Source organism: Eleginops maclovinus, chromosome 11, assembly GCF_036324505.1.
Source record: "Eleginops maclovinus isolate JMC-PN-2008 ecotype Puerto Natales chromosome 11, JC_Emac_rtc_rv5, whole genome shotgun sequence".
Lineage (NCBI taxonomy): Eukaryota > Metazoa > Chordata > Actinopteri > Perciformes > Eleginopidae > Eleginops > Eleginops maclovinus.
Window position 1 is genome coordinate 22130366 of NC_086359.1, and position 13767 is coordinate 22144132.

The 13767-nt window shown below is 39.0% G+C and overlaps 1 protein-coding gene across 1 annotated transcript; it reads right to left on the reverse strand.

The window, feature by feature from the left end:
• Window positions 1-6895: 6895 nt before the first annotated feature.
• LOC134871842 (transgelin-3-like) lies at window positions 6896-13185 on the reverse strand. The gene is made up of 5 exons (XM_063894775.1): window positions 13135-13185; window positions 9068-9254; window positions 8602-8773; window positions 8055-8157; window positions 6896-7933 (listed from the first exon to the last, which is right to left on the reverse strand). Exons 2-5 carry the CDS (start codon window positions 9245-9247, stop codon window positions 7780-7782), a joined length of 609 nt encoding a protein of 202 aa, XP_063750845.1. The 5' UTR covers window positions 9248-9254; window positions 13135-13185; the 3' UTR covers window positions 6896-7779.
• Between the last annotated feature and the right edge of the window lie 582 nt (window positions 13186-13767).

The window sequence follows — 13767 nt, forward strand, 5'->3', positions numbered from 1 at the left end:
GAGAAACAGAAGATTGTCTTTTCTGGTGGTTCTGAAATGAAGTGATCTCAGCGCTGTCACACTCGCCAGCAGAGGGAACCATTTCATCAGACATCTAATCCGGGAGACAATAACAAGCCTCAGTGCTCGTTCCTCCTCTCTGTCAGAGTGCCTTAGTGCATGATAACCTGGCGTTATCCAATGAGTCTCTGATGTAATTATTCACCAACAGCCCTTTAGAAGCAATGTAGAGTGTTGTTGCAAGGTGTAAAATGCGTAGTTATCAAACCATGTGTTCACGTTTAATTTGACTCATTTATTTTAACTGTTGAGACAAAACTGTCCCATTGTAGCTAAAATATTTGGAGGCCTGTACTGTGGACTGGTTGTGAAGTCTGAGCTTCTGTAGGAGAACTGATTAGCTTTATGAACAAAGATATACAATTGATATTAGAGTGGAAAATAAATAATAAGTTAGTCCTTAATGCTGGAAAAATGTAATAATAATAGCATCAAATCATCGGTTAAAAGGTGAACCTAAATTGCAATTACATTTAAACCATATTCAAATTGAGCATGTCGAAGAGACAAAATTGCTAGGTATAACCGTGGATCATAAATTATCTTGGTCTAAACAAATTGCTAATGTTGTATGTAAAATGGGAAGGGGTGTGTAAAATATTTGCCAAAAGATGTCAGTAGACAGGTTCTGGAGGCTTTGGTTCTGTGGCAGCTTGATAATTGTTGGATTGGAGGACCATTTAGTTTCACTTCAAATAGCATTGTAAATTGCATGAAATGATGAGCTGTTTTACTTTTATGTATGTTTGACTGTGTGTGTGAGGACCCCAGGAAGAATAGCCAATGCTCATGCTAGTGCTAATGGGGATCCTAAAAAAGAACAAGAACTGTTAACACACCAAGCTCAGCCCAAAGCTAACTGGATTAACTGAGCTATTGAAGTTTTTTTTTTTTTAACAAAACAAAAGATACACGTCTGTATATATCACATAATGAAATGGTAAAACGTTGAAAGGGAAATAAAGACCCTCAGTCCACAGCTTGTACATTTCCAGCTACACTGTATATGTTTAGACTGCCAGTGATTCCAATTTAAATAATGTTCCCAACAGTCTTAAAGCCAGACATGTTCTCTAAAGATAAATATTTGCCCGCTTGGCCTATCACCACACAGTTTGAAAATGTAAAATGCTAACTAATTTCCAACAGGCGTTAACAGGGGCTGAGGCTACACCCTGATAAAATCTATAGCTGGCTCCGTTTGTTGTTCATGCTCTATCGAGCTGTTTGAGTTTTGGCTGGAGTTCAGTATTAAGAAGCCAGGCGGTGTTGGTGCTTCTGTAACGCAACATCTCAAGGGCCCGAGAAGCCATTCTGATTAGATGTATACGTTCTCACCTACCAAGGGGTTTCATTTATTAATAACCTGTGGGGTCAGGGATTGCAATATGCTGACAAAAGTAAAAAACAATTGAGACCTATAGTAAGAAAACTATATGTATACAGTTATAACATAAGTTATTAATCATTTGTGGAATTTAAAAAGCTGTTTACATTACCAGTGTACTGTAGAATTAGTTACTATAACTTGAAGTCGTCTGATAATAAAGTCCAGATAAAATGGAATTATCCTACTTGAAAATGAGAAGCATTACAGTTTAAATTAGTCAAATTTTCCTCATGGGTTTCAGTGTCTTTGAAGCATTATGGCTCGTCGTATTATTTCTGTCAGATGTCCCCCTTTCATAATGAATGACCAATATAAGTTCAGACTTGTGCCAAGCTACATGTGATGTAACCCTTGTGATGCAGCTTTGATCAAATGAAATAAGCCCATCTCATGTTTTAATTTCAAAATCAGATCATATCATTTCAGAGCAAATTAAATACAGAAGTTGTTATTATGTAATCATTATGAAAGCAGAAGTTTGAACATTTGAGGGGCTTTTTGCATTTGTTATTGTTTTAGTTTTGAGGTAGTAACCAGTATCAGCCAGGGGAGGGCTCTCATCAGCCTGCTGTGGGCTGTGTAATGCTGTCATTCATATGTTCAGGAGTCTTGTTATTTTATATCTTTAGTCATTGAATTTTATTTTTAAAAATACAGTCTGCTTGAGTTAGGATGATATAAACAATGAGAATGCCATCACACTCAAATGAACACATTCCTACATATATTCAGCGTATATATTTATTTTTACGTGTTTATGACCAAAGCATTTTCACAAGTCAACAGAAATGTGACGTTACCCGGCACAAGATTTAACATGACTGCGTCTCCAGGGATTCATAAACATACTCAAGGCCTCATCACATTCCCTGAGGAACGTCTTCCCAACGCAAAAGGCTTTTCAGCTTCAATGCGGTATAAACAGACGGTAATAATTGTCGATACATTATAGCACAAAGTGGGTTTTACAAAGTTTATAAAAACCTGATAGATGGTTTAAACCAAGGCAGCATTTCTTCAAAGCTTTGAGGGATTTCAGTGGATATGTAACTGCACCTTCTGAGCTTCCATCTTGTCACGCTGCCTTAACAGCTCTGCCCTCCTCTCATGGCGTCTAAATGGATGGTTCCCATTTCAGATCTCAGAATGTTTGGCCTCTAAACCAACATTTTCTAGGGGGAAACTTCTTCCTGACTCAGATTACCCACTATTTACACCTGATACTCCTGTGACCCACCTTTTCAGCCTCTTTTCATTCAATGCAGCCACAGAGACGCATGCAAGCCACACTACTGCACCTTCCTCTGGTTTTCCGGATCAACTATAAAAGCCTATGAGCCATTCACACATATTCAGACTTTATGTCTCTATACAAGTGCCTGGAGGCAATGTTTATTGTACGATGTGGTCTCAAAACAGAGTTGCTTTTCAACATGGAAAAACACAGCCTCATGCGTGGGGGATCTCAAATTCAAATTACACCTCAATGAAACTGCATTCAAAGGCTGTGCAGTCCAGAAGATAACCAATCTGGTTCATTGTTGGCCACTGCTCTTTCTCCCGCAGTGAGGCTGTGTAAGAGTATCTTTATGAAGGATTCCAGAGGGCCTTACTACTCCTTGACTAGGTCATCGAAATTCATTAATACTCAGTGATTTCTGCACTGCACCTCTCAGTAATTGTGTTTGTCCCATAGCTAATTCAGCAGGTCAGGTCAGGGTCAGGCTGTCCTATTCACTTCCCTTGGGCAATATTGTCTTGACTGGCGCCACTAAATGATTTCTGACATCACATTGCTGGGTAGAAACCAAAGCAGCCTGACACTGTTTCTGCTGTCAATTCATTTCTTATTTTTCCGTGTTTAGATGTGGTTCAGAGCAGAATAATCTGTAGGACAAGCTGCCCTTTGGCATGTTCTCGATCCAATCACAACCTTTTCCCTTCCGCAGAATTTAAACTGCTACACATCTGGTTTTCTCACATCCACTTGTCCTCCCTTGTCATTTTAATGTTTATACAAAAGTTATGAGTTTTTGAGGAAGCATAACCTCAGGCCTGACATCTCTTGCAGTTTATACAAACTGTACATGACTACAAAGAACATTTCAATTGAATTCCTTTCGTGTTTATGGAAAGACAGCTATTGTAAAACAGGATTAGTATTTTCAAAATGAAATAGAGATTTATTTTGAGATGTGTTAATTCAAACCAAAAAACAATCAGTGTTAGGGCCTTTCCTTAGTAAAAGCTGAACTTTACATACACAACACATCCTCAAAGTCAAACAAAGTGAATTCATGCTATCCAGAACTACACACAAAGCATGTTCTGATTTGACACCATTTTATGCCGTTTGACTTTGTCCTTCTGTGGCCCTTGCTGAAATGACTGGTCATGGGAGGACGCTCTCACAGGTTGTGTTGCGGGTCAAGCCAGAAGCAAAGCTGCCGGGCGACAGCTTTTTCCATCACGTCACTCAGATGCCTTGATCAGTGTCCTACTTTAGTGACTTCATCTGAAGCATTAGTTCTAGCCGGATAATCAGACTGAAAGGCCATTCACCTTTATTCATCCAAACTGGTTCAAATTTAAGCCTGAAACTGTACCTCATTATTGTATGGTGCTTTCAGAGTGCACATTAGGGGCCTGATATTGTTCATACATGGGTGGGATTGTATTTCTCCTGTACATCTGTTTAACATTGTATTCTCCCTCTTGAGACACAGCTGAAAGCTACTTTTCAATGACCTTCAATGACCTTTTGTAGTACGCTGCAATAAGACCATTATATACTAAATATAAATACATTACAGAGCTGTGTGAGTGGTGACGATACGATGAAAAACCTTCCAAGATTAAACTTCTTTTAGAAGAAAAATAGGTGGATATTCTCTGAGATTAAAATGGTACATTTAAAAGAAAACCTCCACAAATACAGCTCCAGAAAAGAGACCACTCCAAATGTTTCTTAAATCTTTATCTCTTCATGTATGGCAGCCATTCCAGTGTCTGTTGGATACCAAAACAGAGAGATGTTGTCAGTAGTTTAAAGAATACAATACAAAAAAAAAAGTGGTCACTGGGCGCTGTATATATTAAAGTTAGCAAAGTTACCGGAAAAAGATGTTAAAACGTTTGATATTTTATGAAGGAACCACATTGCTTCACACAAGTTCGGTTCAACCTCGACACACCACAGACTTAGTTTATTTGATGATGATGTTCAATATTAACCCCCCTTATCCAGCTTTGCTATTTCTTTTACCTGCAATGGTGCTAACACTCTTTTCTTGTGGTAATGCATTCAGCTCTGTACTGGAGCCGCTCTCCTTTGCCTTGTTTCATGGCGTAGTGTTAGGAGTATGTGTTAGCCAGCTCCCCCATTCACATTTCCTCAGACGGTCTAAGGATCAGACGGGCATCTCTGCAGTCATAAGGCCGTTTCTTTAACCTCATGTCTAATCGTCGCCCCTGTTATGCCCCTGTATGGCAGCAAAGTGCATTCCACTGCAGTGAGGCCAGCAGTGTGTTAGTGTTTCCACACTTTTATTAAAACCCTGATGGAATGTGAAAAAATAGCTCCTGTGTCAAAAAGGCCAGGCGCCAGTTTGAAAAAAAACTAGCAGCAGGAATGTTTAAATCATTGAGGTGAAGATAAATACATGGAAGCAGGGAGTGTATGTTTGCTTGAGCTTGACTGAAGAATAATCGTCATTCAGCCCAAGCAGGAAAGAAGTGAATGGGTCCATCATATGAATTGATCAGAACCTGAACATATTTGAGGAAGGATCGATGTAGTTTCATACAACCATAGTGCTTTACCTTGCTCACAGATGTGAGCATGATTAATGAATCTTTAACGAATCAGTTGTCATGAGTCACTTGTTTCATAATGCGTTGTTAACTTCACTACAGTGTCGCTAACAGTAGCTGATAAGATTGTATTGTGAGGGAGTGGATTTATATGCTAAAGGTTGTTGGCTCAGTAAGTCAATTAATGATGATTAGGTATAGCATGGTTTCTGATTAAGTGAACGACAGATTGTGCTTCTCCAATGATTGCAACATACTTAATGGCCATTAAACAATAATAAAAAACTGAAATATAACAAGTAAAAAGTTTTAAAATGTCAGTTTAAATAACAATTTTCCCCACATACAGTAGACTCACCTGACCTACCTTTTTGTCTTCTGACCTGTGCAGTCACAATGATGTTTGCTGCTGATAGAGAAGCAGAGGAGGGTCTTTTATGGACAAGAAGCTGGCCCGATATTGTATTGGACCCTTGACATAAACTTGTGTTGAGCAGTGTGAGACTCAAAGTGCTCACTTGCTAAAGAACATCAGTAAGTGTTTTAGGCGCTAGTGTTGAAATATTAAACACAGTTTCACAGTTCTAATTATTTAATCTAGAGCTGAGCTGCCTCCCACAGACACTAGTGTCCTCCAGCATCTATAGCAGAGTCATATTAAGTGTAGGTGCTCTAAAAAATATTCATGAGCTGTTTGATAAGTGTGACTGAGTGATGAAGCATATTCTCTAATGTTTTTATAGGGAAAATAAAAGATTAACTAAATACTAAAAGACCTGTTTACTGTATTGTTTCCACTTTTTACAAATTCCTACTTGTTTCTCAAGAATCTACAATTGCCCCCTTTGTGCTGAACCGTTACACACACAGCTTCCTGTTAACAGACTAAGAATAAGAAGGAAGGGGAAAAGGAAATATGTTTGTCTCCCTTCCTCTGCAATGATCCTTTTTTTGGAAACGCTCTCTGATCGGTCCTCTGCTCTCCCTCTGACTATACGGCCACCTTGATCGTACGATATCCTTTCTTCTTTTTTTACTTTAAATTCTTCCTGTTTGTTTCATCATAATCTGTTTCCACAAACCTGATTTAATTCTCTTTTTGTCTTCTCCTTCCTGCTTTTCTTCTCCATCTCCGGCCTTTTTTCCAAGTCAGTTCATGCTGAACAGCTTAAAAACAGAGTATAAACACAGCCTTGGCAGGAGATAGTGATAGCCCTCCTCTGTCTCCCTTTGTTTCTCTCAATCCATCCAACCAGGCAAGCCTGGCCAGGAAAAATCCAGGCTTCTTCCCCAGCCATCATCACTCCCTCCCTTCATCTTCTCTTTTCTCCTTCCTTAGGGACAGATTGTCAGGCATTATTAAATCTGTGTATGTCTTTGTAGTGTAAAGCTCAGGTTTAAAGCAAACAAGGCAGTGTTATGTTACCTGGAGAAACTCTGATTCCCTGTTGCTATGTACATTAATGAATCTACTTTACTGTTTACCCGGTGTCTCACACAGCACCGGGATTTTAATATGTGTGCCACTACCTTTTCATCACAAAAAAGTCTTCTTAACAGGAAAATCAAACTTTATTTCAAAACCATAGCCTTAGATGTTTTCAACTGTAAAAAGAACGAAAGACATCGTGATGAATTAGAAATGAATGAACTAACTGCAGGTTGTGTTTTGGAGCAGGTAAACACACACACTTCTTATGATTACACATCTACAGATCGGTGGGTTTATTTGTAGTAACCTATAAACTTTAAATGGTGTGCTTAACATGATATAAAACCACAACACTACACTTGTTCCTTTCCATGTTGCAATTTAATTCAGTCCAGTACACAACAAATGAGACAGAAAACTTGCTTATTATCACATTATCACTATTCACTTAACCAGTGTATCATTTTCCCATTGGCACACTCTTTGGTTTTGGCTGTAAATCAGTTTAGTTCACACTTTTTCAAATCTCTCCTTAGCAATGCATTAATTGAAAGCATAATTGCAAAAGTGGACACTTTGTAAAATAATGGATTTGATTCTTTCATCCATTAAACATAGTCAGATATCAGAGTGTCCTTGAATGCTCCAAAGGGGCAGACTTTTGAAATTGCCTGCTGCAATAATGTAGGTGTTGAAACAAAGACTGAAGCAAACTAAATGTGAGATGTGTCTCAAGCAAGTTACAGGTCCCTGCAAGGTGTTTTTATAGTGAACTGAAAATAACCAAGACATTTAAAATCATGTTTTTCAGAAAACTAAAGCACATTCCTTTTTTAGGTAGTGGGTTAAACATGCAAAACAACTGGAGTGATCTTTTAAGAAAATCATTTACAATTCACTGTGTTAAATGCTCTGTCTAAATATTCACTTGCTCTGTTAAAGGCATCGATCTATGCATGTGTGCCAAACATGAAACATGTGCATTGTTCCCAGTTTTGGTCCAGTTATGTTTGAAAACAGTCAGGTTACATTTCTCCTAATGGCCATGTTGTGAGACAGGAGAAGGAGTTTCTTGGAGGAGGGTTTAGGGGTTGTTGTTGATGATCTGCCTGGGTCGTCCGTAGCCTGTCATTCCAGCTTGAGATGCTCCTTTATTTGTGCCCATTTGCAGGCCGATAACACACTTGCCTTCGGTCAGCTGTTCCTCTGAGAAATCTCTCCTGTTCTCTTGGGCTTTCCTGCACACATACAGACATCTTTCAGTCCAAATCTTACTCCTCAGCACTGGAATAAAACCTCTTTTGTTTTACCAACCCTCTCCTTAGAGAGAGACACATTTCTTCTATTGAGGAATCTCACCTGTGGAACCAGCTGGGGTCTCCTTTGTAACACCCATCGTCTTTTGTGATAGCCACACAGCCCAGAGCCATCAGGGTCCTCTGCACGGCAGCCAGGTCCTTGCCTGAAGACATGCGACAGTCTCACATGAACAGAGCACACAGGGAGGTGGGCAGTGGCCTGTGCTGTTCACCACTGAATACAGCTAACTTTCCTTGCTTGTAATAAGGTAAATCTGCCAAAGTTTGACACTACAGGCAATAAATCCTAGATCCATAGATCCTTTAACATTTATTTTTTCTGACTAAAGGAAAGAAAAGTTCAAAAATAAGCTGTTCAAGTTCATTTTGCTTCACTTTTCTATTTGCGTCTTTACCTTTCTGCAAAATTCTCCAAAACTAGGCAATACAGGTAATAATTCTTCATTTGCATTTCTAAACATAACATATACCAAATGTCTTCCACTTGTAAAGGTTCATATTAATATCTACTATTCAGAATGTTTACCCTGTAGTATCTCTAATTACTCTGCTGTACAAATATGGAGAGGCACTGCGGGATGTCTTACCTTCAAAGAGGTCGACGGTCTGAAAAATGTCCGTTTTGGTGATTCCATAGTCTTCTGCAGCTTTGAGAAACATGGATATTTGTTCCATCTGTTTGAACACCATGGTGGATTTCTTGATTGTCCTAATGGGCTTTTTGGCTCCATACAGGGAATTAATGAATTCACACAGCAGCTAGAGGAAGCAAAGGCCGAATATTAGACAGTGATGTGTAAATGCCCCATTACCTTTTTACATAGAAGGACACACCGTCTTTGTAGTTGTTTTTTTCTCTTTAGTTATGATGTGTCTCTTGAGTAGTAACTTTGAATCTGATTGTAGTTATTTTGAGTTTCTTTGCAGTGATTTTGTAATTCTGTTGTCTTTTGAGTCCTTTTGTAGACCATTTAGCCTCTTTGTAGATCTCTCTAAACATACTGTACACAATGCAAATCTATGTTTACACCTATATGCAAACTCATCACTCACACATCCATCCTTGAGCCAGTTTTGGAATCCGGTCTTCCCTGGTTCAGGCTTTTCCACTCCGGAGCCGCACTGGGCCATGATCCACTCCACCAACCTCTCCTCCAGCTCCGGGTCGTACTTCTTATCAATCTTATTCTGCACCTCCCGGGACAAACCAAATTTTGGGCCTATGTTTGACATGTTGACCCTGTTGGAAGGGAAGGTTTTTGTTACATACAGGTAGCTGAGCAAACTTTAGTCCTTGGCAGCAAATTCTATCTTTCAAAATGGATATTTAATAGATGACACAACATTCAGATTGAAGTCCCTGCCCTGCTCACACCCACAGTCCTGGCCTGCAGTCAAAGGCAATAGTCTCTGCCTAATGCGTGTGTTAAAGTGTTGCTATTGTGAGTTGTTTTCATTGGGAACGTATTGATTTTAAATGTACAGAATAAGCTTATCCTCCCATGTTCAAAGAGCTGTTTTATTGTTCAAACTATAAGGGTTAGCTTAGGTTTCTAATAGTTATGTGTTAGTGTTGAAATCAGAGAATTAGTTCACATGCTTGAAGTAATATTTATATCTTATATCTTTGAGATATATGAGAAAGTTGATACCATTGTATTTGTGAGCTGGTTAGCTTAGCCTAGCACAAAGACTGAAAAAAGGGGAAAAGGCTAGCCTAGCTTTTTATAAAGTTTGCTAATCAGAACATCCAAGGCTCACTTAACACATTATATCTTGTTTGTTCAATCACAGGAAAAACCTAAAGTGTAAACACTAAAGTTCATCATTAGTTTACTGCTCTGAATCTAACAATAGCACATGAGAACCCAGAAAACAGAAGTTTGTAATCATTCAATTAGTTTCTTTTGTTAATTAGTGAGCTAAAAAGGTGCTGGTAGGCTTATTAATATTTGGATGGATCCAAACCACCATTTTTTGTATCAGTTCTTTTGCAAAGCTAAGCTAACCTTCAGGTGGTAATGATCCTTCTATGTAACTCTCCACCTGAAAGTGAAGGCAATAGGGAAAAAATTCAAATAACAGTAAAGGACAGAACATGGACATATACACTAATGAGTGTGCTTTTCTGTAGTACAGCAGGGTATTTCATTCTAATTGAGTCCTTCATCTTCTTTATTAATCATTACGCTACAATGGGAACATCTAATAACTAACTCGTGAAGTAAACAACCTCAGATTGAAGCTTTGAAATTCCCTTATCTTCCCCATGTCAATGTCTTTATTTAACAAAGACATTTTGTACCATGGATGCTGAACAATGCTTAACGTCTTAAAGAATTACAACCCTGCTGTTAGTAGTTACAGTTGGCCTATCTCACTTATTAATGCAGTCTGAGCTTCCTGTTAGCTACAGCAGAACCGCCCCGCTCCCTGCATCCTGTTTGCTCATTCTGGCTGTCACTTCCTTCCTCCACGAAAAGGTAGCTATGTATGTGTACATGACTCTAAACAAAACAACACACTGCTGATCACTATGGGAACAATCTTTAAGCATGAAGAAAAAACATGAAGCTGTTAAAACATGAAAGTTCAAGACATACGTGTTGACTTCCAACTATTGCTTTTGTAGATCTGATTAAGAGAGTTATGCAATTCACTCACAATTTCCGAAAACTAGGGAAATATATTAGAATATGGAGATGTTTTTAGCTGATAGGAAAATCATCTTACTTGCCTTTACTTTCTGCCCAATATGCAAACACATTTCTGGTACATGTTCTGCCCTTCAGGGAAACTGTACATTTTGTTGCGTTTTATTAAATTCCATGTTAAATCTCAGATTTACAATGGAAATTAAATGGCAGTTAACCTATTACATATCTTGCAAAACAGAGGCTTCTCAGTTTTAAACAATATGTGGATATGTTTTGGCAAATCTTCATTGTGTCTAACAGTGGAGCTGTGCTGCCATAGATCACACTTGGGGCTCTGTTCATTGTCTGAGGTTGCTGTGGTTAAGTGGAGAGGAAGCGACTTCCTGTCCGCTGAGTGACTCCAAAAACAGTTTGTGACAACAAGTAAATATCTGAACACTCAAACATCCTCTTTCTCAATTGCATGAGGACTCCCATCTGTTTTATCCCGGCACGCCCTGAGAAAATCCAGCAGCTGCAAACATCCAGATTTATTCCTGGGAGTTTCATGAAGTCAGAATATCTCTTCTTTTGGATTAGGTGTTACCTGCACTCTGATCTCTGCACTACACATGTCAACTGCTGATTGGATCATAACTCTATCACTCGGCATTGATATCTACTATTTGGTGGACTGATTTTTATTTTTGAAGCGACTTTCAAGACTGCCAACTAGCATAAAAGCAAAGGCACGTGTGTAAAGGGGTTTGAGTGCATGTTTTTTTTTAAAGATTTTCAAGACATGTAGACTTTATAAATTAACTAGGAGTGGCAGAGTAGTTACTGGGAACATCTTGTAATCATAGAGTAGCAGCTACACCCCACAAAAACCAATACCTTGTTAAACAGAGCTGTGTTGCTGAGGTTACACGGAAAAACAAGTTTATTAAACTTGTTCGAACACGCTCTAGCAAAGAGTAACTGAAGTTATGCGTTTTCATTTCCGACCCACGTTTCTTTAAATGACTGTCTTTAGTCTCCACATCTAAATGAATGTGTCTTAATATGTTGTAATGAATTATTCTACAGCTTTTGTGAATACACTTTTGATCTGCGTACTTCAGTGCTTCAGCGCTCAACCTGTCATCACATGGCTTACAAAGTTTGACTGTGCAACTATTATAATATACATATTACTCTATATAGTAAAGAGCATATTATAATAGCCACACTGTCAAATTCATGAAGTATATACAGCTTACTTTATAACAGCTGCATTAACAGCTTAACTCATGATGACAAGAGCTTTTATTATTTTGACCCTAGCCAAAATTCAAAGTAGTCCACCTACACTGCAGTAATACCACACTGAAAGGTTTTATCTTTTATATTTTCTTTTTGGCATCCTCAATCGAAACAACAGCGAAATTTAAAACTGCTGCGTACTTGTGTGACTGACTTTGTTATTTTCTCACATGTTACCTTCTCAAGTATAATTTAGGGAGCTTTTAACTTTTATATCTCTTCCCTTAATGTCATTACACTAATCTGCTCCTGTGGGCCTTCAGAGGGTTAAGTGTCGTACTCAGATGCAACTCCAGTTATTATTTATATATTTGTCGTTGTCCTGCCCCGCCCAAATTCCTAACTTTGTATCATAGTAACTCGCAGTCATCCGTTCAAGATGTTTCACAGCCTTCTTGTTGTTGCAACAGGGCTGCGTAAAACAGCATCATCGCAGTGACTTTCTGAGTCACATCAATAGCTGCACAACTCATCATAGTTTGCTTTTTGAGTCATTTAGCAAAAGGCTAAAGGGCATTTGGAAAGTTTTGTGAACACAATGGATTAACGATACTTTCTTAGCAGCTGCTGCTCACTGTGAATTCATCTCTGTATCTATAAGTTTATCAATGAAGATAGTGAGAACAGCCCAACCTCACAGTCTTCCACTTATGTCACATGCATAGAGTGCTCGCCTACACATAAAACTGTACCCTGACCCATAAAAGTGACAACATATGGGATGCACACATAGGCAGTTTAACTTCCATATCCTGAACCAGCAGCCTGGTGCTCACAGCAAACATTAAACTTGAAAATGCCATATTATTAAAACATACTGGTGACATGTTGAAAGCTCTCTGATTAGAGATTTAACTACAGCCCAAACCCATGAGGCTATGAGACCTCACACTATAAGTGCTGAAACCAAACGTAGATAAGAAACAGGATTATATAACACAGGAATGTACAGGCTGTTCAGAAACCATCTGATCCACACAGAAACACAAACAAAGAACAAAGATCAAACAAGAGTAAGACGGAAGGAGACAGGGAGCGAGGGGAGGGTGTGTGATACATTACACTTTTTTTTTCTTGTTTCCTGCACAGAGTTAACCACAAACTTAACAAAAAAGCGAGAAACCAGAACACTGAGATTGTTGAAGGAGGCTGAGAAGAAACAAGAAGAAGTTTACTTACTCTGTGTAGTAGCTTTCAGGTGAATAGGTGTGCTGCTGTGTTCTCGCGCTTCTTCTTCTTCTTCTTCCTTACAACACAGTACAGGGTGCACCACTCACGACTGCCAAATACAGCAAACACCCTCGTCTGTATTATATGACTTCACCACATTCAACAGAGAGACAGAGAGAGGGAGAGATTAGGGCCCGCCCCTTTGCTCTTTCTCCCTGTTCCTCACTCAGATTGTAATTCCTTATTTAGGAGAAGGCCGGGAAGGAAAAAGTGGGCATGTGACCGGGGAGTTTGGTGTGGTCACTGAAAAGAATTCTCCAAATTTCTCCCTCCACCACTAAAGAATGAGACAGGATTAGGGATGCTAAAAATCCTGGAGAACATTACCCAGGAAGGGAGTTACAGTAGTTAGCGAGTAGTGAGGCACGAGTAGGAGTTCATTTATTGCCTTAATTCAAACTGGTGATGTTTGTTTGTCTGAAATAAACAGGCAGCTGTCGAATCCAAATCTCTTCCTCTCTGTTGAGTTTCATGTTGAGACACAATGAGGGGGAATAAACAGGCCATGGCACGTCACAGCATTTCTTGCCCTGACAGTTGAAGATGTAAACAGAGACATCTGGAAGTGACTCGTGTCCCTTT

What these genes read in the sequence shown, in the direction of transcription:
- LOC134871842 (XM_063894775.1), bottom strand. Translation starts at nt 9,247, where the DNA reads ATGTCAAACATAGGCCCAAAATTTGGTTTGTCCCGGGAGGTGCAGAAT. An exon ending in ACTGGCTCAAGGATGGATGT is followed by an intron (nt 8,774 to 9,067) that starts GTGAGTGATGAG and finishes TGCTTCCTCTAG; the next exon opens with CTGCTGTGTGAATTCATTAA. An exon ending in GACCCCAGCTGGTTCCACAG is followed by an intron (nt 7,934 to 8,054) that starts GTGAGATTCCTC and finishes GTATGTGTGCAG; the next exon opens with GAAAGCCCAAGAGAACAGGA.